This window comes from Dipodomys merriami, unplaced genomic scaffold, assembly GCF_024711535.1.
Source record: "Dipodomys merriami isolate MVZ:Mamm:240054 unplaced genomic scaffold, mDipMer1.0.p SCAF_11, whole genome shotgun sequence".
In the NCBI taxonomy this organism is placed as follows: Eukaryota; Metazoa; Chordata; class Mammalia; order Rodentia; family Heteromyidae; genus Dipodomys; species Dipodomys merriami.
Window position 1 is genome coordinate 39,664,584 of NW_027202382.1, and position 26,722 is coordinate 39,691,305.

General features: G+C 38.8%; 1 protein-coding gene across 6 annotated transcripts in view; it reads right to left on the reverse strand.

Annotated features, from left to right (window-relative positions):
• Dennd1a (DENN domain containing 1A) overlaps positions 1–26,722 on the reverse strand; it is a 482,983-nt gene that overhangs the window by 438,663 nt on the left and 17,598 nt on the right. For 5 of the 6 annotated variants that reach the window (XM_070013301.1, XM_070013293.1, XM_070013274.1 and 2 more), the window contains exon 2: positions 4,402–4,472. In XM_070013301.1, coding sequence (XP_069869402.1) covers positions 4,402–4,443 — 42 coding nt within the window. In that variant the 5' untranslated portion in view covers positions 4,444–4,472. Of the gene's footprint in view, positions 1–4,401; positions 4,475–26,722 lie in introns of those variants that run through there. The other variant, XM_070013288.1, reaches the window with a different exon arrangement.

The following is a 26,722-nucleotide window of genomic DNA, read 5'->3' on the forward strand; positions in this document are numbered from 1 at the left end:
ACAGAGAGAAATATAACAACTCAATAAAAGTTCATTATTTTGCAGTGCATCAATATAGCCCACACCTGGAATCCTAGTTACTCAGGAGATTGACATATATGCAGATTGTGGTTTGAAGCCAACCAGAGCAGGAAAGTATGGGAGACTCTTTATCTTTGATTAACCACCAAAAGTGGAACTGTGGCTCAAGTAATAGTGTGACAGATTTCAGGGAAAAAGCTAAGGGATAGTACCCAGACTGAGTTCAAGCCCCAGAGCCAGCACATACACACACAAAAAAAAGTTAGCTATTTTATTACTATTCGTGTTTTTTGTTTTTGTTTATTTGTTTGTTTTTGCTTGTCCTGAGGCTTTAACTCAGGGCCTACACACGGTCCCAGTGCTTCTTTTGCTCAAGGCTTATGTTCTAACACTTGAGCCCAGGCACCACTTCTGGCTTTTTCTGAGTACTTAATTGGAGATAAGAGTCTCATGGACTTTTCTGCCCAGGCTGGTTTCAAACTGCAATCCTCAAATCTCAGCCTCCTGAGTAACTAGGATTACAGGCATGAGCCACCTGCACCCAGCTTTTATTACCATTCTTTGAGTCTGTTATAATTCATTATCTTCATGATTGTTAAAAAAAAGAATAAGATGATGAATTTAGGTAATGTTTCTCAAGAATATTTAATCTGGAACAAAAATTGACTCTCAAATGAGTTTCTCCAGCTATGTATGCATTTCATAAGCACATACACACACATACACACACACACAATCATTTCTAGACAGATGGAATAATATAAGTTTAAAAAGTGTTTTAATGTCTAATAATATTGAGAATTCACTGTGACCACAGCTTCAAACAAAACTTGCACAATTATAGTCCTGTAAGATAAAAGCTAAAGTTGAGAATAACAAATCTGGCTTTAGATAACTTATGTCAGCAAAATGCCAATTAAAATGCCAATTTTATTCATGATCCTACTAATACAGAAATGTGGGAAATTGTCTTAAAGCAATTTTAAATAATTATTTAAAAGAGATTTTGTGTAACATCCAGATGGCTGAACAATTCAATTACCAAAGCACTATGCCTATTACAGTGCTTTCATAAAATCCTCCTAAGAGTTTCTCAGCTTGTCTATCCCTTTCTTTTAAAAAGTGGTCATGGAGCTAATGCACTAAAAATGCTGTAAGAGGACTGGAAACAAGAAAAGGTGGTTCTGCAGATTGGCCATGAAGAACCCAGTGCTGCCACTCTCCCATCTACCCAGAAAGAGTGCCCACAGCAGGCTCGGAGGTGCCAGCTGTAATGAGACACTTTTGTTGAAAATGCATTCCAGAGTTTCTGCATGGCTAGAACCATCTGATCATGGGACCATGCAGGCTAATCTCTCTTGCAAGAGCACCCTCTTCTGAGACCTTTGGTCACAGACTGAATTCAGCCTTGGAAGCTTTCACAGCATGAGATTGACCCCCTTGGGATCCTTATGGAATTCCTAAATAAATATACCAACTAGAGTATACAAAAATGGAATTCAGCAAAATAAGAAAGAAAAGACAAGAAAGAGGGAGGGAAGCAAGGGAAGGAGGGAAGGAAGGAAAGTAGGGAAAAGAAGATAGAGAAAATTAATTTTTTTAAAATTAAGAACAGAGCTGGGCATGGGTGACTCTAGCTTGTAATCTTAGGTACTCAGGTAGTTGAGATCTGAGAATTATGGTGCAAAGCCAGCCCAGGCAGAAAAATCCATAAGACTCTTTTATCTCCAATTAGCCATTAAAAAACCAAAAATAGAGCTGTGGCTCAAGATCACAAACCCTGAGTGAAAAAGCAAAGGGACAGCACTTAGGCCATGAGTTCAAGCTCCAGAATCAGGGGGAAAAAAAAAAAAAGCAGATAAAAGATTTACTCAAAATTCAATTTTTGTCTAATCAGATACACAAATGATAAGTATTAAACCAAACCATAATGGTATCATTAGATTGGCAACACAACAGAATCTTAGAAATACTATAAATATCCAACTATAATATTGTATACCCACTTAATATGATCATAACACCTAATATGATTTTTTCCAAAGGTATGTAATGAACAATTTTAGGTAAAGCTTAAGGTCTAATTGGGGGAGCAAGAAAAACACACACAGGTACAGTTTGTAAAAAAAGTTATATATGTTATCTATATACATACACACAAACACACACAGAAACAAGGAAATAAATAGAAATAGTAACAGTAGGCATTACTTTTTTCTCTTCTTTGCAATTGTTCATTTTTTAATTTTATGCATACCCCAAGAATTAATTACTAAGCAAGCTACTGAAAATTTAAAGATGAAAAGTAAAATAATACACACTAGAATAATCTGCCAATGTTTTATTAAATGCCTCAAGAAAACCCTTAGTATATATTTTTTTCTTCACCATGAGAACATAACATACCACAGTATGCAAAAAATTGTAAGACTGAAACTCCCACAGAAGTTTATAGAACAAAATGTGTACTAAGTCTTCCAATTAAAGACCCATAAAGTAGTTTCAGTGCTTTCTAACCCACCTTCTCACAGCAGGGATTTAATCCCTCCAGGGGGATGCAAACAAACTTCAAAGAGAAGATTATGCCCAGACACTGGTACTGTATAGGCTTATATCTAAGTTTGCCCAGATACTTTGGCACACATTAGAGATACAGATCCAAGGAACAAAAGACTTAATCATAAGACAGATTCTTTGCAATCATCTAAAATTGCAAAAGTAATGCAGCAAGAAATATCAGGAAAAGACAAACATACAAGTCTTATTAAATACAAGAAGGTAACAGAAACAGACAAAGGTGTCTATAATCAAATATTCAGTAGCATCTTATTCATTGGTAATAGCAACTATGAAATCGAACACATTTCCCAAGAAAATAAGCAGAACCAGTTTCATTTGTGTGCCCAAACTTTATTTGTAAAATCTTTAACAGATATTCCCTTCAATGTTAGAGGTCTTAATGCAATCTCTAAATAGAACTAAGAGATCACTTGTCTCTTCCATGGATGTCACAAGATAGTCCTTAATTGATAGACCAAAAAGCTGTCTTTTAAAGTTAGAATTATTTCCCATCAGCCTTTCCTCACATGTCACTTCCAAATACCAGCTAATTTTTAAGTACTATTTGAAATACCTGATCACTGTATAAAGTATGTTTTTATTAGAGGCATAACAAACCTTACAGTTAGTAAAAACCAACTTTTACAAATTATGAATAAGGAAGCAAATTTAGAGCTTAACTTTTCCTAACTATTAATAATCTACCAGAAAACTAAAATCTTCAGCAAATACCTAAATATGAAAGGTAAAAACATAAATTGCTTTAGAAAAAAAGTATCTTCACACTGGTAGGACAGGAAGGTATTAGTTATACTATATTACAACCAAGATGTTTTGAGAAGACATCTGCACTAAATAATAATATCCATTATATATAAACAATTTATATATCAATGATGGCAAAATAAAAAGGAACTTTAAAAAAAAATGGGCAAGGGACTTGAACAGGCACTATATAAAAGAAAACTATTTAACAAAATGAATACTAGGATGCTAAAGCATGTCTTACCTGAGGAGAGAAGGGATTAAAGGGAGGAGACAAACTAATGGAAAAGGAATGATGGGTGAATACAGTCATAATATTCAATGCATATACATGAAACCAGAACCTGAAAACTTGAGGAGATGGGTGGGAATCATTCAAAGTTTCAAATCTAAGTACACTCACTCTTCCTAAACACCAAACACTACATGCAGGTGTCTGTTTATGGGGACCTAGAGTCCCTAATATTTGGTAAAGTTTACAAAGCAAAAGAACACTATATCAACTTTTTTTTTCATTAACCAAGAAAGATCTTGATTAAGAAGTGCTACATACAATCAGCACAAGATATCCTAATCTTACCAAAGACCATGTTGTTCAGGAATATATATCCAAACTAGACCAAAAACTAATCTGAGATATGTTTCCTCTTCTCCAACCTTCTTTTAAAAGTAGAGATTTGCCCAAAAAAAAAAAAAAAAGGCCCTGTTTCAAGCATCTCCTTTCAGTTTAGCAGCCAAGAATTCCCTTTCTATTAGTTTGCATCCTATAACGTAATTCTAAGCCTTGCTCATTAGTAAGGCATCTGTGACAGATGCAAACCAAGACCCAATGATTACAATGAATAGAGCTATACTACAAGCCTGCTAAGGCAGTGACTCAATTCAAACTATTTACTCTCCATTCCTGTGATGATATGGGCATGAGAAAAGGAGACAGGCACTTTAAAACATGCCTAAAAATTGTTAACAGTTCATTAAGAGATCATTCACATATTTTCCATGTATGTGGCTATCTTATACAATAAACACCATATCATAATTGAATAAACAAAGTACCTGAAAGATTGCCACCTGTCCTAGGATAGGCCACTTCCACATACACTTCAAATGTGGTTTCTGGGTTTTGCCTACAAAAGAAATAGATCGTGATTATTAGCAAGAACTGAAGCAACATTAGCAAAACATATAAGCTATGGTATAAAACAGATCTTGATTAAAATCATTAGTTCCACAACTTAATGAACAAGCTACTTCTGAACCACAGTCTTCGGGATCTACAAAATAAAAATTATCTAACTAGAAGAATTATTATGAAACCTAAGAAAAAACACAAAAATTATCTAGGGATAATATATAATAAGTTAGCTATTACTGCAGTCTGCCAGTCATTAGTTCTGATATCCACAGCTGAATCTCCAAAACCAATGAGGGAAGAATTTTGAGGAAATTCAGATTAAGGCAATTCTAGTACAAGGAAGCCCTCTCTTCCACACAACTAGCTTGCTATATAGAGGTTTTAAAGACTGAAATAAGAGAAGTAGTATCCTATATTAAAAGATTAAGATGGAATGCCAATCTATACTGAACACACAAAGGGATCTTCACTAGTACTGACACTGGCATGTGTTAATGTTCACTATTATACTCATTTACTTTTTTTTTGGGGGGGGGGTCCAGTCGTGGGGCCTGAACTCTGGGTCTGGGTGCTGTCCCTCAGCTCTTTGGCTCAAGGCTAGCGCTCTACCACTTGAGCCACAGTGCCACTTCCAGCTTTTTTCTTTTTGCTTATGTGGTGCTGAGGAATCAAACCCAGGGCCTCATGCATGCAAGGCAAGCGCTCTACCACTGAGCCACCTTCCCAACCCTCATTTACTTTTTTATGTGACAAAATACTCATGTTTCTCTATGTTTTGATATTCTTATGTCTTATGTGATAAATATTTACATTTCAGAATTAATTCTAAATGATAACAATACTGTGGTTATATTATTTTTATATTTTCTCTTTAATTTCAAAACTACAGGTTTACAGATTGAATAAAAACCACTCAGTAAGATGTTATACTTTCAAATATTAATAACTTAAATCTATTTTTAGATATTCAAATTTCATTTTTTTATTGTCAAGGTGATATACCAAGGGGTTGCAGTTATATAAGTAAGGTAATAAGTACATTCTTGCCAAACTTGTTATCTCGTCCCTCATTTTTCTCCCGCTTTCCCTCCCCTCCCCAACTCCCCCCTAAATCTATTTTAAAACTGACAAGCTCAATAAGGAACTTTCTGAGTTGCTTTGTAGTATATATGGGTTTAAATTTAAAGAAATGCTCTGAATTTTCCAGTAAAATCTAATTTCCAAAACAATTGTGTTATTTCATGTTATTCTCATCATAATCTTGGGAAGTGGGTGTGTTGGGAGCACACAGGTGAGGAACCAGTGGCACAGAGAGTCTAAATACTTTGTCTGAGGTTCCACAGCTAATTAGAAACACAGGCAGGACCAGAATTCCCACCTCCTGGTGCTTAAATTCTGTTTCATTGACTCTCACATCAATTTTGATTGTTCATGCTTTCACATGCTTACAACCTATAGCATTTTACAATTGCAAATGGAGCATTTTTTTCTTCCTAATATACAAAATAATGGTTTATGTAATAAATAATGACATCTGAGTTTTTTACGATAATATGCCCTCTACTTTCTTTTTTCTTTTTTTTTTTTTTTGTCAGTTGTGGGGCTTGAACTCTGGGCCTGGGCACCGTCCCTCAGCTCTTCACACAAGGCTCTACCACTTGAGCTACAGTGCCATTTCTGGTTTTCTGGTGGCTTATTAGAGAGAAGAGTCTCACAGACTTTCCTGCAAGAGCTGGCTTTGAACCACGATCCTCAGATCTCAGCCTCCTGAGTAGCTTGGATCACAGGTGTGAGCCACGGGCATCTGGCTACCCACTACTTTCTTAGAAGAAAAATTTGTTTTCTAAATTGGGAAGCTAGCTATTTCTCTTACAAAGAATAATCATTTATTTTTCTTTCACTAAAGAGAAATGTGGACTTTTAAAAGCTGTAAATAAGTGCCTTGAAAAAAAAAGAGTTGACTGCTCTCAAATTCAAAACACTTAAATATACCTTGTCATATATAGTCCCACACACACACACACACAAAAAAAATCACACACTAAATCAAGAGTATCTTACTCAAAAAGAAAAATAAACTAAAGTTTCAAGAAGGACTTTTAAAAACTCTTTCCCTGTGAGAGAGTACAATATGACTGACAAAGTTAGTACCCTTTGGCACCAAACATTTGTGGAAAAATACCACATAGAGACATTCCTTTCACTCAGGATCCCAAGGGAGAGCATCTGATGAAAGGAAAGGAAGGCTCTCAGGTTATCTTTCATAAATAATAGGTAGTATAATCTGAAAAGCTTCAAGAAAAGCTCCCTCCAAATCCTAAAAATATTCTTCTTAAGACTATTTGGCATTTAGTTGAATTTCATCTCAGAATTCCTCTGAGTTAAAACTGCTTTCAAAATGTGTTCTACATGTCTTCAGAACCCCATGGACAGTCTTCAGAACTTCCATACCTTTCCACTCAAGTTCTCATTACTTAAATTTGGTTTTATGCCTTAAAATCGAAATAACAAACACAAATATGAGGTATTATATACCAAATTTTAGAACACTGAACACATTTTGTATAGACCTGATACCTCTAAATGAAGAATGTCCTATCTCTGTCTCTCTACTTGTCCTTTTCATTTAACACACCTCAACCAGACTTCTGAACCCACTCACTGAAACAACTTGTCAAAGACACCAAAAAAAGACCTCCTCATGGCTACTATGTGCTAACATGCAAAATTCTTGATGTTTGTTTAAGCCTCTTAATGTTTCATAAAGCTGATAGATTTGCCCTGCTCCTTGAAAACACCATCGTCTCTTTCCTTCCAGGGCATCATGCTATTGGTACTCTTCCTTCCACCTAGCTGTTCTTTGCTAATTCCTTCTCATGTAAGCTGTTCTGCTTTAAAACTTAGTCAAGAGGACTCTGTCTACACTCACTATTTAGATTATCTCATTCAGTACTATGGCTTTCATTACTTAAGTATATGCTGACAAGCCCCAAAATCTTATCTCCAACCTGACCTCTTACCAGACTCTAACTTCCCTATCTATTCAATACCTTCTCTCAGATGGTTCTAATTTTAACATACTTTTTATTCCTCAAACCTTTATCTCCAGTTCTTCAAACTGGCAAAACATAATCATCTTTGACTCCTCAGTGCTTTATATGTCACCGTAAGCAGCAAATTCCATTGACTCTGCCATCAAAATACACCAAGCACCTCAGTGTTTCCCAACACCCATAATACTAGCATCCTTGACAGACCACCTTTATCTCCCCTCAATTACGGCACTGTTCACCTGATAGGTTTCCATATTTCAACCCCTCCCCTCATGATTTTACTTCAGTTTAGCAGACAGTAATGCTTTTATGTTATGTGAGCCCTCTGCTAAAAACATCCTCAAAGTTTCCCACACACTTGTACTTCTAGTTCTGGAGCTTGATAATGATGATAGGTACACAACTATATGGAGACACTTAACACTATTGAACTAAATACTTAAAAATGGTTAAAGCAGCTGGGTGCCAGTGTCTCACACCTATAATCCTGGCTACTCAGGAAGCTGAGATCTGAGGATCGCAGTTCAAAGCCAGCTGGGGCAGAAAAAGTTCATGAGACTCTTATCTCTAATAAACTACTCAGAAAAAGTTGGAAGTGGTGCTATGGCTCAGGTGGTAGAACACTAGGCTTGAGCACAAAGAGGCTCAAGGAGGACAGTGCCCAGGCCCTGAGTTGAAGTCCATGACCGACTCCCCACCCCCCCCCCCAAAAAATGGTTGAAGCAGAAAAGTTTTATGTGCTTTTTTCCACGATAAAACAATAAAAAGGAAAGAAAACTCATAAAAACTACATGATCTGAGCTTTTTCCAACTTTATTTTAGACTTCTCTCTCCAAACCCACTGAACTCCAGCCACACTAGACCTCTTCTACCACTCAAGCACTCCAAATCTATTCTTTTTTTTTTTTTTGGGGGGGGGGGGTCCAGTCATGGGGCCTGAACTCTGGGCCTGAACTCTGGGCCTGGGCGCTGTCCCTCCGCTCTTCAGCTCAAGACTAGTGCTCTACCACTTGAGCCACAGCGCCACTTCCGGCTTTTTTCTTTTTGCTTATGTGGTGCTGGGGAATCGAACCCAGGGCTTCATGCATGCAAGGCAAGTGCTCTACCACTGAGCCACCTTCCCATCCCTAAATCTATTCTTTTTATATTGATCTTCACCTAGGTAGCTCCTCTGTAATTCAGGACTCAGCTTATATTTGCCCTCCTTAGAAAGATCTTTTTCATCATACTATTCACCTTTTATTTTCCGAATTATACTTATCCCCGAACCTTGGTAACTATGGTCAAGCTTCTTCTTTGACATCTAACTGCTGAAGAACAGTGACTGTATCACACCACATATGCTTCTTTGATACCTGACCAAATAAATATTCCATCCCCACCTCCAGAGTTTGTAGGATAGGACCCAAAACTTAGCATTTCTACCAAGCATACAGCTCATACTGATGTAGCTAGACTGGTGATCACGTTCTTAAGAATCATTAATGTAATTTAATGGAGTTCTTCCAAATAATGTATGACATACAATATAAAATAGAGTATACCTCAATAGTCCATCAACAGTACTTTTGCAATGAACAATGCATTTCAAAGAAAAGAGGTATTTAAGGAATGATACTTATCCTTCCTCTCTTGCTCTCCAGTTACTCCATGACTCCAAAACGAGTAATAAACAATAAGCCACCTAAGATACTTACACAGTTGAAATAGGTGGCAGAGTTCCATTACATGGTGCCAAAAATTATAACAGTATCTTAAAAGACAGACAAACAGAGTGAGAGAGAGAGAGAGAGAGAGAGAGAGAGAGAGAGAGAGAGAGAGAGAGAGAGAGAGAGAGAGAGAGAGAAAGAAATGAGAGAGGGGGAGAATAGCAAAAGACTAAAATGCTAAGAACAATTTGGTCTATAATTATGTTATAGTCATGCATATCTATGACCATTTACATGTTGCCTTATGGAAGAAGTGGTGACTAATGTTGTGACAAGTTATATAATGTAACAAATATACATAAGTTATTTTAAGGGCCAGGGAAGCCAATGCAGATGGAAGCAGTTTCTACTCCACTGCAAATCAAAATATAAAATAGAAAATAGTTCTTATAAACGCAAATGGCCAAGTAATCCTTTATACTGTCATTAAATCTGTAAACAATGAAGGCTGAATCAACTTCAAGGGACCACCTTGAGACTGCTTGCTCCCTATTACTGTTCAAGAAACTTATATTTTTAACTACTTGGCTAAAGGAACTGAAAATCCTATTTCTATCCTATTAACACTCACTGCTAATTTAGAACACGCAATGATGCTGAGAATACCATAGTCAGAGCCAATTTTCCAATATGGACCCAAGTTTTCCCAGACCGCTTTATGATATATCTTAACATATTACCATGGAAATGTCCTGGTTCTGCCATGATATCACATTATTAATTGCCTTACGCTCCTAAACACTACAAGATCTGAAGCCTTGCTCACCTGCCTAGTATATTTTTGCCACCCGCCCCCACCTCCTGTAATCTTGCAGCCTAAGATCCAACCATACAGAATCACTTCTAGTTCTTCAAACAAACCATGCTCCAATTCTGATAAAAATATCATTACCATACTACTCTCACCACTTTGTTAAGATACTTATATATGTTATCTCAGGTAATCTTCAACACCCTATAGATACTAGCCCAGGTCCTCAATACTCCTTCCCTCTAAATAGTATCAGTCTCAGGTTAGAGAGCAATAAAGCTCACAGAGGACAAACTGGCCCAAAGTAAAGAACTATCATGAACCAAACTCTGAAGGCACCATTCCTGTTCCAGGTTTATACAGCTGCTGTTCTGCAAGGTACAACACACATGCATGAGGCCAATCTTAGCGGATGAGCTCAGCACATGGGCACTGTCCCTGAGCTTTTCTGCTAGTAGTACTGGTAGTACTCTTTGTGACACTTTGTGCCACAGCTCCATTTCCAGCTTTTTTGATAGTTAACTGGAGATCAGTCTCCAATTAATTTTGCTGCCTGGGCTGGCTTTAAACTGCCTCAGATCTCAGCCTCCTGAGTAGCTAGGATTACAGTCATGAGCCACCAGTACATAACTTATTGGCTTCTTTCACTTCAAACCCTTATATATCAAGTCTGGACTCCAGCATTTCCTCCTCCTCGGGAAGTTTTCTGCACCTCTCCCCCCATTTAAAGCTCAACATGGATTAAGTGACCTTTCTTACATTCCCAAGACACCCTGTGCTTCCTACTCTCCAAGCCCTTACCACATTCAACCCTGTGCAATTATGGCTACCTGGGGAGCTTTTAAAAATCCTGATTGCCAGGATACACTCTAGACCAATTAAAATCAGAATTCCCAGGCATCAGTATTATTTTTTTAACGTCTCAACTTATTACAAAGTGCAGCCAAGGTTGAGAACCACTACTGTGTCTTCGATTAAATATCTGTCTTCTCCACCAGACTGGTAGCTCCTTGAGGGCACCAACTGTGTTTCCTCATAACCTAGTCTGACACCTGGCACAATAAATGTTTCGTGAATCAGTTTTCTTCCAACATCTGACGTGGAGTTTCTAGCTTCTCTTTCTGTGACAAGAGGTAATTTGCAGAATACACACCACTTTCACCTATTACTCTTTGAAGATGTTTTCTTTTAGAGGTAAAGGTATCAATAAGTCACACCTGCTGACAACAGCCTCAGCTCTTAAACAGAGAAAAAAGACAGACACAAACAACTACAATGTGTTTGAAAGAAGGAAAGTCTGCTCAATTCTTGCTTCTGGGAGAATGAAGGCTTAGAGAAAGACAAGAGAGCATTTCTATTCAATATCTTTCTGCTGAACACAATTCTCAGTGATTCACTGGAAGGGACTCAGTGCTCAGGGCCATGTTCTCAAAATGATTAAGGACACTCAGCTTGAAGTCATGAAATGAAGGCTTTGACAATTTTCAGCATCAGGAACAGCTTAATGGTTAGGGTTTTGTTTTTGTTTTTGTTTTCCTAAAGCTTCAAGCTATTGATCCTTCTGCTGGATCATAAGCTTTCAATTTCAGATCTACTTTTCTCAATTACAACAAACTACCAGATAAGGAGAGATAACTCCTCACAAAATGAGTCTGGACTCTATATGATATCCATGCCACAATGCTAGGCCCCTTGCCCTTCCAAGTGTAGTGTAGAACTACAGACCTGAAACAAACAATATTAGGACATCTCATTTCACAGCCTTCACAACTTTAAGCCAGCTTTGGCAGAGTGCTTCTGCAGTTATAAACTCAGATGTAAGGGGGCTACAGCGTAATATTTTAAAATTCTTCCCAACTGCACTGTCTCAATATTGATAACATGGTCAACAGAAACAGTATATACTTGAGAGCATGCTAGCAAACCTCACCTAATAAATGTTGATTCCTTTAAGCTAAACAAACAAGCAAAAAGGTAGTGTTAATATTTCCAACAAGTCTCCATTTGTTTCAGTGGACTCTGAAATTAAAGTCGTTTTTCCAGGCCGAACATGCTGTATCAAAGGGTGCTTTCTAACCCGTAACAAGTTAACACCTTCATAGGAGAATGAAGTCATTGTTGAGACTTGTTAAAAGTGATTAACTTAGTTGGGCAATTACACAAACAAGTCATTTCAAGACTTTACACTTAACTTTTCATTTCTAATAATGTTCTCAGGTTAAGACTGATATAAAGAAACACAGACAATGCTTTGAAAGGAGTTACAAAGTTTTGCCTTCCATATTATCACTATGAAGATTCTTAAACCACTCTGTACAACTAAGGTAACAGTGAGCTTTACTTGCATTTCAAGTAGAGACAAGTTGGGCACCCCTCAGCAAGGAGTCATGCTTCATATAGTTTTAATAAGCTCTCTCATAGGTCAACCAAAAGCATAAAATCCAGGCTCAATAATAACAATGTAATTTCCAAAGACAATATATCATCACAGATAAATATATTTGTCCTTAAAAAAAAAAAAAAGTAAAACCTCCCCCTTTCCTAACTTGTCCTCTTCCCTTTCTGGACAATTTAGTCCTGAAGCTAATAGGTAGACAGAGCAAAGTGGATGACAGGCCAGTATGGGAGTGCCATCTCACATTGGCCTGGCATGAGATGTCCAGCCCAAGTAGATAAGGAAAATACATCTACAGGGAACAGCCTGGGGTAGGGAGTTGGAGACAGAGCAGAATGAGAGTATTATTAAAGCACAGACATAATGTAGGAGACACATAAGGGCAGCTTATAACACAGGGTGTCAAGAGTTGGAGAAGTCGGGTGTTGGTGGCTCATGCCTATAATCCTAGCTACTCAAGAGGCTGAGATCTGGGGACTGCAGTTCAAAGCTAGCCTGGGCAGGAAAGTCCGTGAGACTCTTTCTTTTCTTTTCTTTCTTTCTTTTTTATTTTTGGTCGGTTGTGAGGCCTGAACTCTGGGCCAGAGCGCTGTCTATAAGCTCTTCAGCTCAAGGCTAGCACTCTGCCACTTGAGCCACAGCGCCACTTCCGGCTTTTTCTGCTTATGTGATGCTGAGGAATCGAACCCAGGGCCTCATGCATGCAAGGCAAGCGCTGTACCACTGAGCCACCTTCCCATTCCTTCCATGAGACTCTTATCTCCAATAAACTACCAGAAAACCAGAAGAGGAGCTGTGGCTCAAGTGGCGAGCACTAGTCTTGAGCTGAAATGATGAGGGACAGGGCCCAAGCCCAGAGTTAAAGCCCAACAACCAGGAAAAAAAAAAAAAAGAGTCAAAGAAAGTGAGGAACATGTCCACAAGTATAAGGGCACCCTGAGTGGAAGCTCTAACAGGCATGAGAAGATTACATAGGAGAGAGTCTGGGTCAAAGTAGAACATGAAGAGATTGTCCAGGAAAGTCTGGATCAAAGTAGGCAGGGAAAGGAGCAGAGAAACACCAGCATAGCCATTGTGATCCCAAGAAAGCAAGGTGAATGAGGAAAGCATACATATATGAGCTGGAGAGAAAGAGCTAGGGTGCCTAATTGTGCCCAATAAAGGAAAGCTTAAGCAAATTAAGATGATTTCTGTGAAGTTAGACTTGAACCAGATATATGAGTATAAACTTACTGCTAGAGAAATAAAATGTGAATGACATAATATATAACTGCTAAGAGAGCTTGGGAGCAATACCTCAATAGCAATGAGCACACCAAGTACTCAACTTGGCTTCTAAACACAAATCTGCTCTAACAGGAGCGAGGACTGCTTGGAGAAATAGGATGAGCTTGGAACATCTTATTGTGCCAGAAAGCAAGCAAGTATCCAAAGAATGATAAGGACATAGCAAAAGAATACAGAAGCTATCATGAAAGGGCTTCTACTGCCCAAATCTAGGAACAAAGTAAGCATCAAAATCAATGATATTAGGGGCTGGGTAGGTGGCTCAGTGGTAGAGTGCATGCCTTGCAAGCATGAGGCCCTGGGTTCGATTCCTCAGCACCACATAAACAGAAAAAGCCGGAAGTGGTGCTGTGGCTCCAATGGTAGAGCGCTAGCCTTGAGCTGAAGAGCTGAGGGACAGCACCCAGGCCCAGAGTTCAGGCCCCATGATTGGCAAAAAAAAAAAAATCAATGATATTAACAGTTTTACCTACTGTATAAAACAGGAATCCTACTGTATAAAACAGTCTACATTGATATATAAATGAATAAGTTGGAAGCTTGATTAAAAATTTTGTGCTACCCCACAAAATACTTACTAAATATAAAAAGGAAAACAAAGCCGGGCGCTGGTGGCTCCTGCCTATAATCCTAGCTACTCAGGAGGCTGAGATCTGAGGATCATGGTTCAAAGCCAGCCCAGGCAGGAAAGTCTGTGAGACTCTTATCTCCAATAAACCACTAAAAACCGGAAGTGGCGCTGTGGCTCAAGCGGTAGAGCGCTCGCTTTGAGCTGAAGAGCACAGGGACAGCACCCAAGCCCAGAGTTCAAGCCCCACGACCGATCAAAAAAAAAAAAAAAAGAAGGAAAACAATAATTTCCCAGTGGAGATATCTGGCAAAAACTACCTTAATCAAGTCATCAAAGTGATTGCTATCAGTAAGAAAACAAATTGCTAGATTGCAATGGGAAGATTACAACATCCTTTCAGTGATGTCCCTGTCAGAGATGCTTAATCTGAGAAAACAAACTCCAATAGATGTACCTCCCAAAAAAACAAAACAAAACAAAACAAAACAAAAAAACCACCCAGCCTATAATCTTCAAAGTGTTAAGGTCTTGAAAATCAAGGAAAGCATGAAGATTTCATCCAGCACCAGGAATCAGACTTGACAATTGGATGAGCTGGATGAACTGGAGCCTCTGGCTATAAGGAATGACTTTGGGACAACTAAAGTCTAAGGATTAGGTACAGTAATAAAACAATATTAATTTCCTAAATGTGATAGCAGTACTGGGGGGGGGAAGAAAAGGTTCTTATTCATAAGAAAAGCACTCTGACAAGGGTCATGGGGCACCAAGTCAGCACCTCACTTTAAACTGTTGTAAAAAAAAAAAAGAAAGAAAGAAAGAAAAGAAAAGAAACCTCTTTATACTACACAACTTTTTTGATCCTCACTGTTTAAAAACATTTTAAGAAAAACAATAACTCATTAATACTAATATCCCTAATCTGCCTTTTACCAGTACTTTTTCATAGTAATGATGTGTGGTTTATAACAAGACTCCAATCTAAACTTCAGAAGACTTAGGTTCAAATTCCAAGTTGATTTCTTACTCACTACAGGTTTTAGAAAAAGCCATTTAAAGTTAAGCCTTGTATATCTGAAAATTCAAGGATCAAATGAAAGAAAACGTGCTTTGTAAACTAAAAGGTGATAAATGTAAGAGATTATTATTTTAAAAATCATCTTACCAACAACGGTCCTTATAAGTAATCCACAATGGCTCAAACTCTATTTTTTAAATACTGTTACTAAAAACAGATCAGAAAATCAGAAACATTAGTTTCTGGAAACATTAGTCTGGGGAATAAGCAAAGGGATTTTTTTAAGAACAAGGGGTAAATTGTACATTCAAAAAGAAATTCCCATTTTACTATGGCTGAAGAAGTAACCGTCTTTCTTCTACAAAGAAAAAATATGTAGGCAATCAATAGCTTCTGATATACCATTTACAGCCCTCAATCAGTAGAAGGTGGGTATGTATATGATATTGAATAGTTAACTTGGAATTCTTGGTGTTTCTGGAATTGGTTGTTAAAACCAAATCAGAAATCAAGTGCCAGGGCTGGGAAGGTGGCTCAGTGGTAGAGCGCTTGCCTTGCATGCTCAAGGCCCTGGGTTCGATTCCTCAGCACCACATAAGCAAAAAGAAAAAAGCCGGAAGTGGCGCTGTGGCTCAAGTGGTAGAGCGCTACCCTTGAGCTGCCAGGCCCAGAGTTCAGGCCCCACGACCGGACCCCCCCCAAAAAAAAAAGAAAGAAATCAAGTGCCAATGGCTTATGCCTATAATCCTAGCTACTCAGGAGACTCAGATCTGAGGATCTTGGTTCAAAGTCGGCCTGAGCAGCAAAGTCCATGAGAGTTTTATCTCCAATTAACTTCCACCCCCCCCCCAAAAAAAAAAAGAGAAAGTAAGAAAAAATCCATAAGTGAATCTGTGGCTCAAGTGGTAGAGAGCCGGCCTTGAGTGAAAAAGCTAAGGGACTGCTACGAGGCCAACCTTGAAGCCCCAGTGCAGGCATACACGTACACGTACACACACACGTACACACACACACACACACACACACACACACACACACACACACACACACACACAGCACCTCAACAGTAGTAAAATAGTATTACTATCTCTAGTGTACAGTAATAGAAACTGAGGCTAAAAAGGTAGATGGGACTTCAATTGAATCTCAAGATTCAGATCCCCAACCCTATACATTCCCACCATACCATGCTGCCTATCTAAAACCTGCTGGGGATTGTTTACAGTAGCAATACTAGAGGTGGCTGAGGAAATAGAGTGAAGCACAGATATCTCTGAGAAGCTCATGAAGGCTTCACTACCTCCCTAGGAAAATGTACCCAAATTGAATTTTTTTTACATGTAACTTTAAGATGTCTCAGAGAGCTCTTTATAGAAATATGTAACAAGAACTCCTACCTTTATTGATGACTTTTACATTCACATTCTTTCTTATTTAATCCTTAACTAAACAGAAAGTCCCATTCAATAAGAATAGACACTCTGACAAGAAAAACTATTTTCTAAACACTATTAAACCTACACATAAACATGAGATACTATTCTAAGCACTTTACACGTATTATTCCATTTATTCATCCCAAAAATCATACCAAAATACAAGGAAGTTAAGAAAATTACCTAAGGTCAAATAGCTTGTAAGAGAGCTGAGATAGCAACCTAGGCAGTGTGGCTCTAGAGTCTACCTCCCTTTTTTAAATTAATTTAATGTTTATAATACACAATTGTATCCATACAGTTATACAAATTCTAGTATACATACAAAAGAATGTAGTCATTGTAAGTAGTCATTGTAGTTTGGACAACTACATATACTCAAGTAATCCCTACTAGATGATTTTTTAATGAAACTTAGCATAGGCCAAATTACTTTCCTCCTGCACACCTCCTTCAAAAACCACAGTATCTGGCTGCTGTGATAGCCCCTAAGGCAACTGTTAAAGGACTGCAGAACAGTGACTCAGGTCCTGAGCACTCTATGAGCAGTCCTCTGGGTCTCCCAGAGAGCCCAGTACAAGTTCAGATCTAGTATTTACAGTGTGATTTGCCTTTCTGCTGCCCTACCTCCCAACAAATCTTTGGGATCTACACTCCTTTTTTTCTAAAATGAGCTTGCCTTTACTCTAGCCCTGCTATATTCAGACCTTAGTGAGATTTCAGCATAGATCACAAAGCCAACATAAAATTCATGCTTTTTTTTTTTTTTTGTCGGTAATGGGGCTTAGAACTCTGGACCCGGGTGCTGTCCCTGAGCTCTTTAGTCAAGGCTAGTGCCCCACCACTTGAACCACAGTACCATTTCTGGTTTTCTGGTGGCAAACTGGAGATGAGAGTCTCACGGACTCTCCTGCCTGGGCTGGCTTTAAACCGTGATCCTCAGATCTCAGCTTCCTGAGTAGCTAGGATTACAGGCATGAACCACCGGCACCTGGCTAAAAAATTCATGCTTTAAACACCTTCATTTTTACTATATCAACTCTCCAGTGTCAAATCACCTGGAAAGCTTTTTTTTCTTTAAATAAAATTATTTCCTTATAGTAATTAAAAATCAAATAGCTTGCCCCAAGACAAATATCTACAGTAGCACTGTATGACCTCAATCCCAGGTGCTCTTACCTCAAAAGCGCATGTTCGTAGTCACAATTTCCCTGCCTAAAATGTGTTGTCTTCTACCAATGTGTCCCGTTTATCGAAGATGCACTTAGACCAGTGCTGGACAAGTAGCAGGCACTTAACAGAGTAAATGGGTAAGTGAATGAATGGACAAATGTCTTCTCCTCTCTTGAGGCTTCCCCTAACTCAGCCACTTTCCACACGATCAGAAGACTTGTTTCCAAGCTCTATTATAAAGCTTTCCAGGTGGTATTCCACTTTCTACTTCTTTGTACATATTATCCACTAGACTGGTATTCCCAGACCCATAACAAAAGGCCTGGCTTTTAACAAGTGCAAGTTTGTTAACTGAATGAAATTCTCTAAGGAGAGAGATGAGTAAGCGACTCATGATTCATACTAAAACTTCTTTTTCCTGGAGAAATAAACATTCGGAGCTGTAATAGACTCAAATATATGTTCTATAAATATTTCTAGATTTCAACTATCATCTGAGGCATCTAAATTTACCTCACTCAACACATATTTATGAGTAATCTAAATACATATAGATAATGGCTCTTAAGGAGCTTACAACCTAGTCAAGGAGACAAAACATAATAAAATGTAAAGGTAAACAGGCAAGTAACTAACTGTGAGCTGTCATAAGGAAATAAATGACTAGGTGCCATGTAACTGGTAAATCAAAATGCTGTGGGTTTGGAAATTGAAGTCATCATTCTAAGATAAGGCTATGGTTCAGAATATCTGTGGACAATCTTCCATGAGATCTTGTCAGTCAGCAGCAAAGTGAGATAAACAAAGGTATTTAATTCAATTATAAAAACTGTCATTTATCTGATGTTATGTTCCTCCTGCCCTTTGGATATAAAATATAATTTCTTTTAATATAATTATGGTGACAGATAATCATTTTTATGTGGCTCCACAAAATGTGTGTTTTTAAGTTTTTACCAGCACAAGCTTTTCAAACATTTGGGAACCAGTGAGCTACAATAACCAAGAGAAGCAACATGAAGCAGTGGGACATGAAAGCTACAGAATGAACAGGATCTGGCAGGGGGCAGAGAGAAACGACTGTAAGCAGGAGAAAGAGCCTGAACACAGCCCTGGGGTATGAAAGTTCATACAGTCTTAAGAACAGGAAGGACCTAAATATGCCTGTCTGAACTTAGGAAAACTACAGCTGCAAATTTCACTCTGGCATATGCAGCTTGAGTACACTTCAGATCCTATTAGAAACAACTATAAATATGACTTCTCTTGATACTTCACCTTTATAATAACTATTTTTAAAAACTTTAAAGGATAGTGACTTTTTTTCCTCAAATATGCTGATGAGTTTGCAAGGGGAAAAAGGATGATTCAGAAGAACCAACCAAAGCCAAGAATCTAATATGATAACCAAAATAATAAAAACTAGCTTTCTCCTGGCAGGCTTTTGTACAGTCCAACGCAAGCTTCATTTTCCCATTCTAATGGGGCTCCAGAAATACCAAACAGAACTATGGTTCAGCCCAAGGTAAAAAGCATAACAGATAACTCTCTCCCATCATTTAGACTGAACTACATCCAGGCACTGAAGGTTCACACCTGTAATCCTATTACCTGTAATCCTCAGAGGCTGAGATCTGAGGATCATAGTTCCAAGACAGCTGGAGGGCAGGAAAGTTTGTGTGACTCTTATTTCCAGTAAACCTCAAAAAAAAAAAAAAATGAGAAGTAGAGCTGTGTCTCAAATGGTAGAGCACTAGCCTTGAGCTAAAAAGTTCAAGGATAGCACCCAGACGCTGAGTTCAAGCCCCAAGACTGGCACAAAATAAATAAAGTAAAATGATCACAAAGGAAATCTATCCATATATATCTCAAGATCTGGGGGGGAGGGGCAGAAAAACCACTAGCCTCAAAATTTGGCACTCAGAAAGAAAGGGAAATATTCCTCCAAGTTCAGTCATAAGCCAGCCTTCGTAAGAATTGCTACTTAATGATCAAAAACAAACCAAACATTTCAGAAACATATGTTGAAGTGGTCCCAAACTGAAAGTGGCCCCAAAAACATAAGTCCTCTCTGGGAAAATTCACATTAACTAGCCTTAAAACGTTTTTTCATGGAAATTCCGAGAAATGTGAGCTTACAGGCAAAAATTAGAAACCCTTTCAAGAAATGGCCACAAATAAGAAGTTCTAAATTAGAGGTGGCAAAAACAGACCTTCAATGACTTCAAGATACTGAATTATCAGGACATGGGAGACTTCATAAACTGAAATAAAAAAGATTACAGAGACAGGGGAGAACATGGAAGAGGTGTCATTGATCAAGATGCATTGTACTCATAAACTGACACACTGAACTGAAATTCCTTTGTACAACCAAAGATAATTTTTAAATATTAATGAAAGAAATTCTAAATAATTAAAGGGCTAGGTGCAGTGGCTCACACTTATAATAACAGCTACTCAGAAGGCAGATATTGGAAAGACAGCAGTTCAAATCCAGCCTGAGAGATAAAAGTTAGCAAAAGCCCATCTCAACCAAATAAAGAGGCTAGTAGTATATACCTATAATCCCAGGTATGTAAAGAGGCATAAGAGGTATGTAAAGAAGCATAAGCCAGACCCAGGCATAATACCCTATCTTAAGCCAAAAAAAGGGATGGGAGTACAAGCCCCTGCCTAGCAAGTTCAGTGTCCTGAATTCAAACCTCATGACAAAACAAAAAATGAGTGAAGATTAAGAAACTATGAAGCCAGGCACCAGTGGCTCACACCTGTAATTCTAGTTATTCAGAAGGCTGAGATCTGAAGATCACAGTTCGAAGTCAGCCCAGGCAGAAAAGTCCCCATGAGACTCTTATCTCCAATTAACCACTCAAAAACCGGAAGTGGTGCTATGGCTCAAGTGGTAGGAACAGTGCTCAGGCCCTGACTTAAAGCCCCACAGGAAGGGGGTGGAGGTAGGAGAAGGAGGAGGAGGCGGAGGGGGGGAGGAGGAGGGAGGGGAAAAGAGGGAAGAACCCTATCCCTTTTTTCTACTGTAGAATCATTATTTATCCCTTCCTATATAGGTAGGGATATATATTGGGCTATTCTGAATAGGAGAATATGACAATTTGGTATAGAAAAGGTCGGTAAAATATCAATATATTTCCATTAGTTCTATAGGCAAGTATAAATTTGGTAGGTCATAAGCTATATATACACATTCATAGTTTTCCAAAGTTGTTTTTTTTTTTGGGTCCGGTCGTGGGGCCTGAACTCTGGGCCTGGGCGCTGTCCCTCAGCTCTTCAGCTCAAGGCTAGCGCTCTACCACTTGAGCCACAGTGCCACTTCCGGCTTTTTTCTTTTTGCTTATGTGGTGCTGAGGAATCGAACCCGGGGCCTCAGGCATGCAAGGCAAGTGCTCTACCACTGAGCCACCTTCCCAGCCCTTTCCAAAGTTTTTGTTGCTATGTATACTTCCATCACTAGTGCACTGTGAATTTTTGCTGCTATACATGACTAACTCCTGCTATCTTCTGACTTTGTCTCTCAAGAAACTACTCTTTTTAAGTTGCATGTTATTTGTGAACATATCTACCTTGGGTATTTTCAGTGGAGAAACTCACCAATTTGTACATATGTGATTTATACACTTTCCTATGTGCATAATTGATTACAAGTTCATAAAAATAAAAATTAGAAGAAAATGCAAAAAAATAAAAACTAAAAAATTTAAAATATAGAAGTTCTCGTTCTAAGTAAAATATAGTAGGTAAACTCCATCCTACCCCTCCACAGATCCAAGTACATCTATAAAACCAGGGAAGAATTCACTGGGCAGCTATTTGAGGAATCCACAAAGTAAATCATAAGTGGTTTGGGGTGGAAGACAACAATTCAAAGAACTACCAGCCCAGTGGTGAGTTCATCAAGTTTTCCTCCATTGTCACTCAGCATAGACTCAAGGCAGCTCTCAAATTGGAAGTAGTACAATATGTGGTTCCAACAGAATCTATCAGTTGGGTAGGAAAAGCAGGAAGCCTACTGGCTCCTAAAGCATTGAACAAAGGACCCTTCTTCTCTAAACAGAGGAAATGTGGCCTTAAGAGGATGGGACAAATCTCTATTATTTTCCTATCCTCTCTGTTTTCCCACTTGTAGCACCAGGAAAAAAATAAAAGGTGTGGCGGTGAGGGAGACACTGGGAATTGAGGAGAAAGCAGAACGATGAGAGCTCAGGAAAAAAGGACCAAATGACCATAAAGTTGGCTTTGAACTCAATGACTCATCACTGAGCCTATTCTATTGGCTGTATACCCTCACTGACAACAGGGCATACTTTTCCATTTTAGCCATTCTATTTGAAATATAGGAGCAGTCTTTTTTAAATATCCATTTTCCTAATGACTAACGATGAATGTCCTTATTTGCCATCGTATAACTTCTTTGATATGATCTATTCAGATCTCTTGCCCAGATTATCTTTTCTTTTTTTTTTTTTTTTTTTGGGTCCGGTTGTGGGGCCTGAACTCTGGGCCTGGGTGCTGTCCCTCAGCTCTTCAGCTCAAGGCTAGCGCTCTACCACTTGAGCCACAGTGCCACTTCCGGCTTTTTGCTTATGTGGTACTGAGGAATTGAACCCAGGGCCTCATGCATGCAAGTCAAGCACTCTACCACTGGGCCACCTTCCCAGCCCCTATCAGCTTATCTTATTAACAGTAATATATATATATATATATATATATATATATATATATATATTAGTGTGTGTGTGATACATTTTATATAAAAACAGCAATAGAAATTGAAATAACTGATCAAACATGAGTTTTTTAGACTGTAGCTTGCCATTTTGTTTTCTTAATGACATGTTTAGAAGAATCAAAGATTTTAATTTTATTTCTAGTAGTACTGGAGTTTGAACTTAGGGCTTCACACTGACCTCTACTGTATACAGCACAGCTCCAGCCCTCCAGCCTGGGTTTATGAGATAGAATCTTGCTTTTTGCCCAGGTCAGTCTGTAATAGGGATGACAGGTACAATCACTACACTCAGTTTTTTCAACTAAGTTTGGATCTCACAAACTTCTTTTGTTTAGTCTGGCAAAAGAATCATAATGCTCCCAACCTCAGCCTCCTAGTGAAGCCGGGATGACAGGCATGTACCATCACACTCAATTACTGGTTGAAATGGAGTCTTGCCAACTTCCTGCCAGACTGGCCTCAAACTGCAATTCTCCAATATCTGCCTCCTGAGTAGCTAGGATTACAGGCATAAGCCACTAGCACCAGACAAAATATTAATTTTTATAATATCCAATGTATTTTCTGTTATATATAGTTTACTGATAGAGGAGGTAAACAGCAGTACTTTTTCAATAGATTGGAAAGATAAAATGAGATGGGAAATATCTCTCCTATATTTTTACTTTAGAATAAATTTAACAGAATCCCACCAAGAACACAGATAATCTGATTTTCTTTTATTTCTATGTCCATTGACCTCCCAACAGTACTCAATGCTACTTATGTATCTCCTTTCCCCCAAGATTCAACATTGACCTCACTGTGCTATGTACATTCTTAAAATAATTCTCACATCTTCATTTTTTTTATCCATGCCAATAATTCCCAAATCTCTGTCTTCTTCCTGGCAAGAGTGTCAGCCAACATTTAGCAATGGTCTTACTCTGTAAAGGGTCCTTAAGTCCATCTTCTAACTACCTGCTTCATATTTCTCCCTAGCTTATTATTAGTTTACACTCAACCAAACCCATTATTAGGGATCTCCAGGCCAGTTCTCCTGATCTACCAACTCCTATGAATGGATCTTTAACATTCCCAAAATGAAAACCATGGTATCATGGTCACCTTTCACTCCAGCTTCTCTTTCCTCCCCCACAGTCAATTAATTTAATGGTTTTCTAACTAAGGTACTTGAAATGCTGTAGGTTTGGAAGCTACAGCCCAAAAATGGCCTTTTCCCAATTTGCATGAAAAAATGAGGTAATATAATTTTATTACTATAAATTTTTCTTAAACCTTCCTTACCTGCTACTGTCTATTCTAGAATGTAATATAAAATAGTGTATGTTTGGGGGGGAGGATGTAATTTGAAGTTTAATGTATAAATATTTCATAGTATTCCACAGAATATCATGACTTTTAGGTATTCCAGCAACTTAACATGTTTAAGCACCACTGAACTAATAATTTGCAACTTATATTCCTGCTAAATTGTTCTTGCCTGTGCAATGTGAAACTTTTCCTATGAGGAAGTCAGACCTAGGTGGAAAGGTCAGACCAATTTACCTAAGAAAATACTAAGGGGGGTAGGAGGGAGGGCATCAAGACACTATAAACTTCTTCCTCCTTAATTCCAGGCTATACCTACCTATCCTGAGGTACCAAAGAGAATAACCAGCTTACAGGTAGAGTAGAAACAACTTTCAATGATTAGTGTAAGAATGACTGACTTTGTATTCTAGTCACAAGTGAGAAAACTTGAGCTGCCATCTTCAGCTAAACCAGCACATTCTGGATTGTCATTCTCTGCTGATTATCAGTATTTACTCCACAGACACAGCATAATAACATTAGGCTAAGAAAAACAGCAGAAATATAAATATTTATAATCCCAAAGGAGATTGCTAAAGCTACATGATTTGGGGATTATCCATTAGGTGGAACTAGCACAAGCAAAGAGAATATATGAAAACACTATTGATTATACTCTTAAGAATGACAGTCAACACCAAACTTCTTTATTAAGCATTCAAAACTTCTATTTAGTTATTCAAAATACATTAACTGAGTGCCTACTACTTGTCACATAATGCAAGCATTCAAAGTTTAATAGTGAACAAGACTCTTATGGTACCTCCTTTATGAAGGTCACAGACTAAAGAACAGTAATAGTCAGGGCTAGTGAGCATGGTGCCAAAGAACAGAAGGAGGCTTAAGGGGATGTTCAGAGAAAGTTTCTCAGCCAGAGCTCTATTTGACCTGTAGCCTACAGATGAAAAGAAGCCAACCAGGAGAGAGAGAGAGAGAGAGAGAGAGAGAGAGAGAGAGAGTGTGTGTGTTGAAACAGACCAGCTTACAGAGAAAAGAAGCCAACCAGGTACCAGGGTGTGTGTGTTTGTGTACCAGGGTGTGTGTGTGTACCAGGGTGTGTGTGTGTGTGGAGACAGACCAGCTTACAGATGAAAAGAAGCCAACCAGGTACCAGGGTGTGTGTGTGTGTGTGTTGTGTGTGTGTGTGTGTGTGTGTGTGTTGTGTGTGTGTGTGTTGTGTGTGTGTGTGTGTTGAGACAGACCAGCTTACAGATGAAAAGAAGCCAACCAGGTACCAGGGGTAGGGGTGTGTGTGTGTGTGTGTTGAGACAGACCAACCAACTAGGTATCAGGGTGTATGTGGGTACCAGGGTGTGTGTGTGTGTGTGTATGTGTTGAGACAGACCAACCAACTAGGTATCAGGGTGTATGTGGGTACCAGGGTGTGTGTGTGTGTGTGTGTGTGTGTGTGTGTGTGTGTGTGTGTGTTGAGACAGACCAATAGGTATCAGGGTGTATGTGGGTACCAGGGTGTGTGTGTGTGTGTTGAGACAGACCAGGGTGTGTGTGTGTGTGTGTGTGTGTGTGTGTGTGTGTGTGTGTGTGTGTGTGTGTGTGTGTGTGTGTGTGTGTGTGTGTGTGTGTGTGTGTGTGTTGAGACAGACCAACCAACTAGGTATCAGGGTGTATGTGGGTACCAGGGGTGGGTGTGTGTGTGTGAGTGTGGGTGTGGGTGTGTTGAGACAGACCAGCCAACTAGGTATCAGGGTGTATGTGTGTGTGTTGAAACAGACCAGCCAACTAGGTACCGTGTGTGTGTGTGTGTGTGTGTGTGTGTGTGTGTGTGTGTGTGTGTGTGTGTGTGTGTGTGTGTGTGTGTGTGTGTGTGTGTGTGTGTGTGTGTGTGTGTGTGTGTGTGTGTGTGTGTGTGTGTATGTTGAAAGACAAACCAGGTACCAGGGGTGTGTGTGCATATGTTGAGAGACAGACCAGATGTGTGTCTGTGTGTGTCTGTGTGTGTGCATGTGCACTGAGGGATGGGAGGTGAGCTGTGCTGAAGTCAGACTAACATGGAGATGAGCACATATTCAAAGGAGCATAGATCTGGGCTCCCACACACATAACTTGTGCACCCATAAGCAAACCACCTAAAATCTCCAACTTTAGTCAGTTCATTTGTAAAAGGCAGTAATAACCATTCTTCTGTCACAGGAATATGGTAAGAATGACATAATTCGTGAAAAACTATGTGTTACCTACTTGTTAGCTCTGTAACTTTGGGCAACCTGTAAAGTGGACAACATAATAGTAGCTTCTCCATAGGGATACTGATGAAGATAAGTCCAAAAAAGCAAGCAAACACTTAATGAGTTAACAAGTGTAAAGAACTCAGAATAAGGACTATGGTTCAGAAGAGTGCAATATTTTCATTTAATAGGCAGAATTGAGATCTCAAAAGGCCTAGAGGCTGGTAATGTACCTCAGTAGCTGGACACCCTGTGTTTGATCCGCAACATCAAAAGGATAAAAATTAAGAAAGGGCCCTGAGTCAACTTAGGTGTTTGTAGTATAACCAGAGTATGAGTAGTACCTGAAGGATTTTAGGTGAGGAAAGAACACGTCAGATTTGCCCCGGATATTGCAAGACTGGACTGGAAAGAATCAAGAATACCAGAAGAACTCAGCCACATGGAAATCGAGCCATTAAGGTAGAAGAGCATAGTAACCTGGACCAAAGGGACAGCAGTGAAGAAGACAAATGCATGAAATCAGTAAGACCTAATTTCAGCAATAGGATGGTAGACAACAT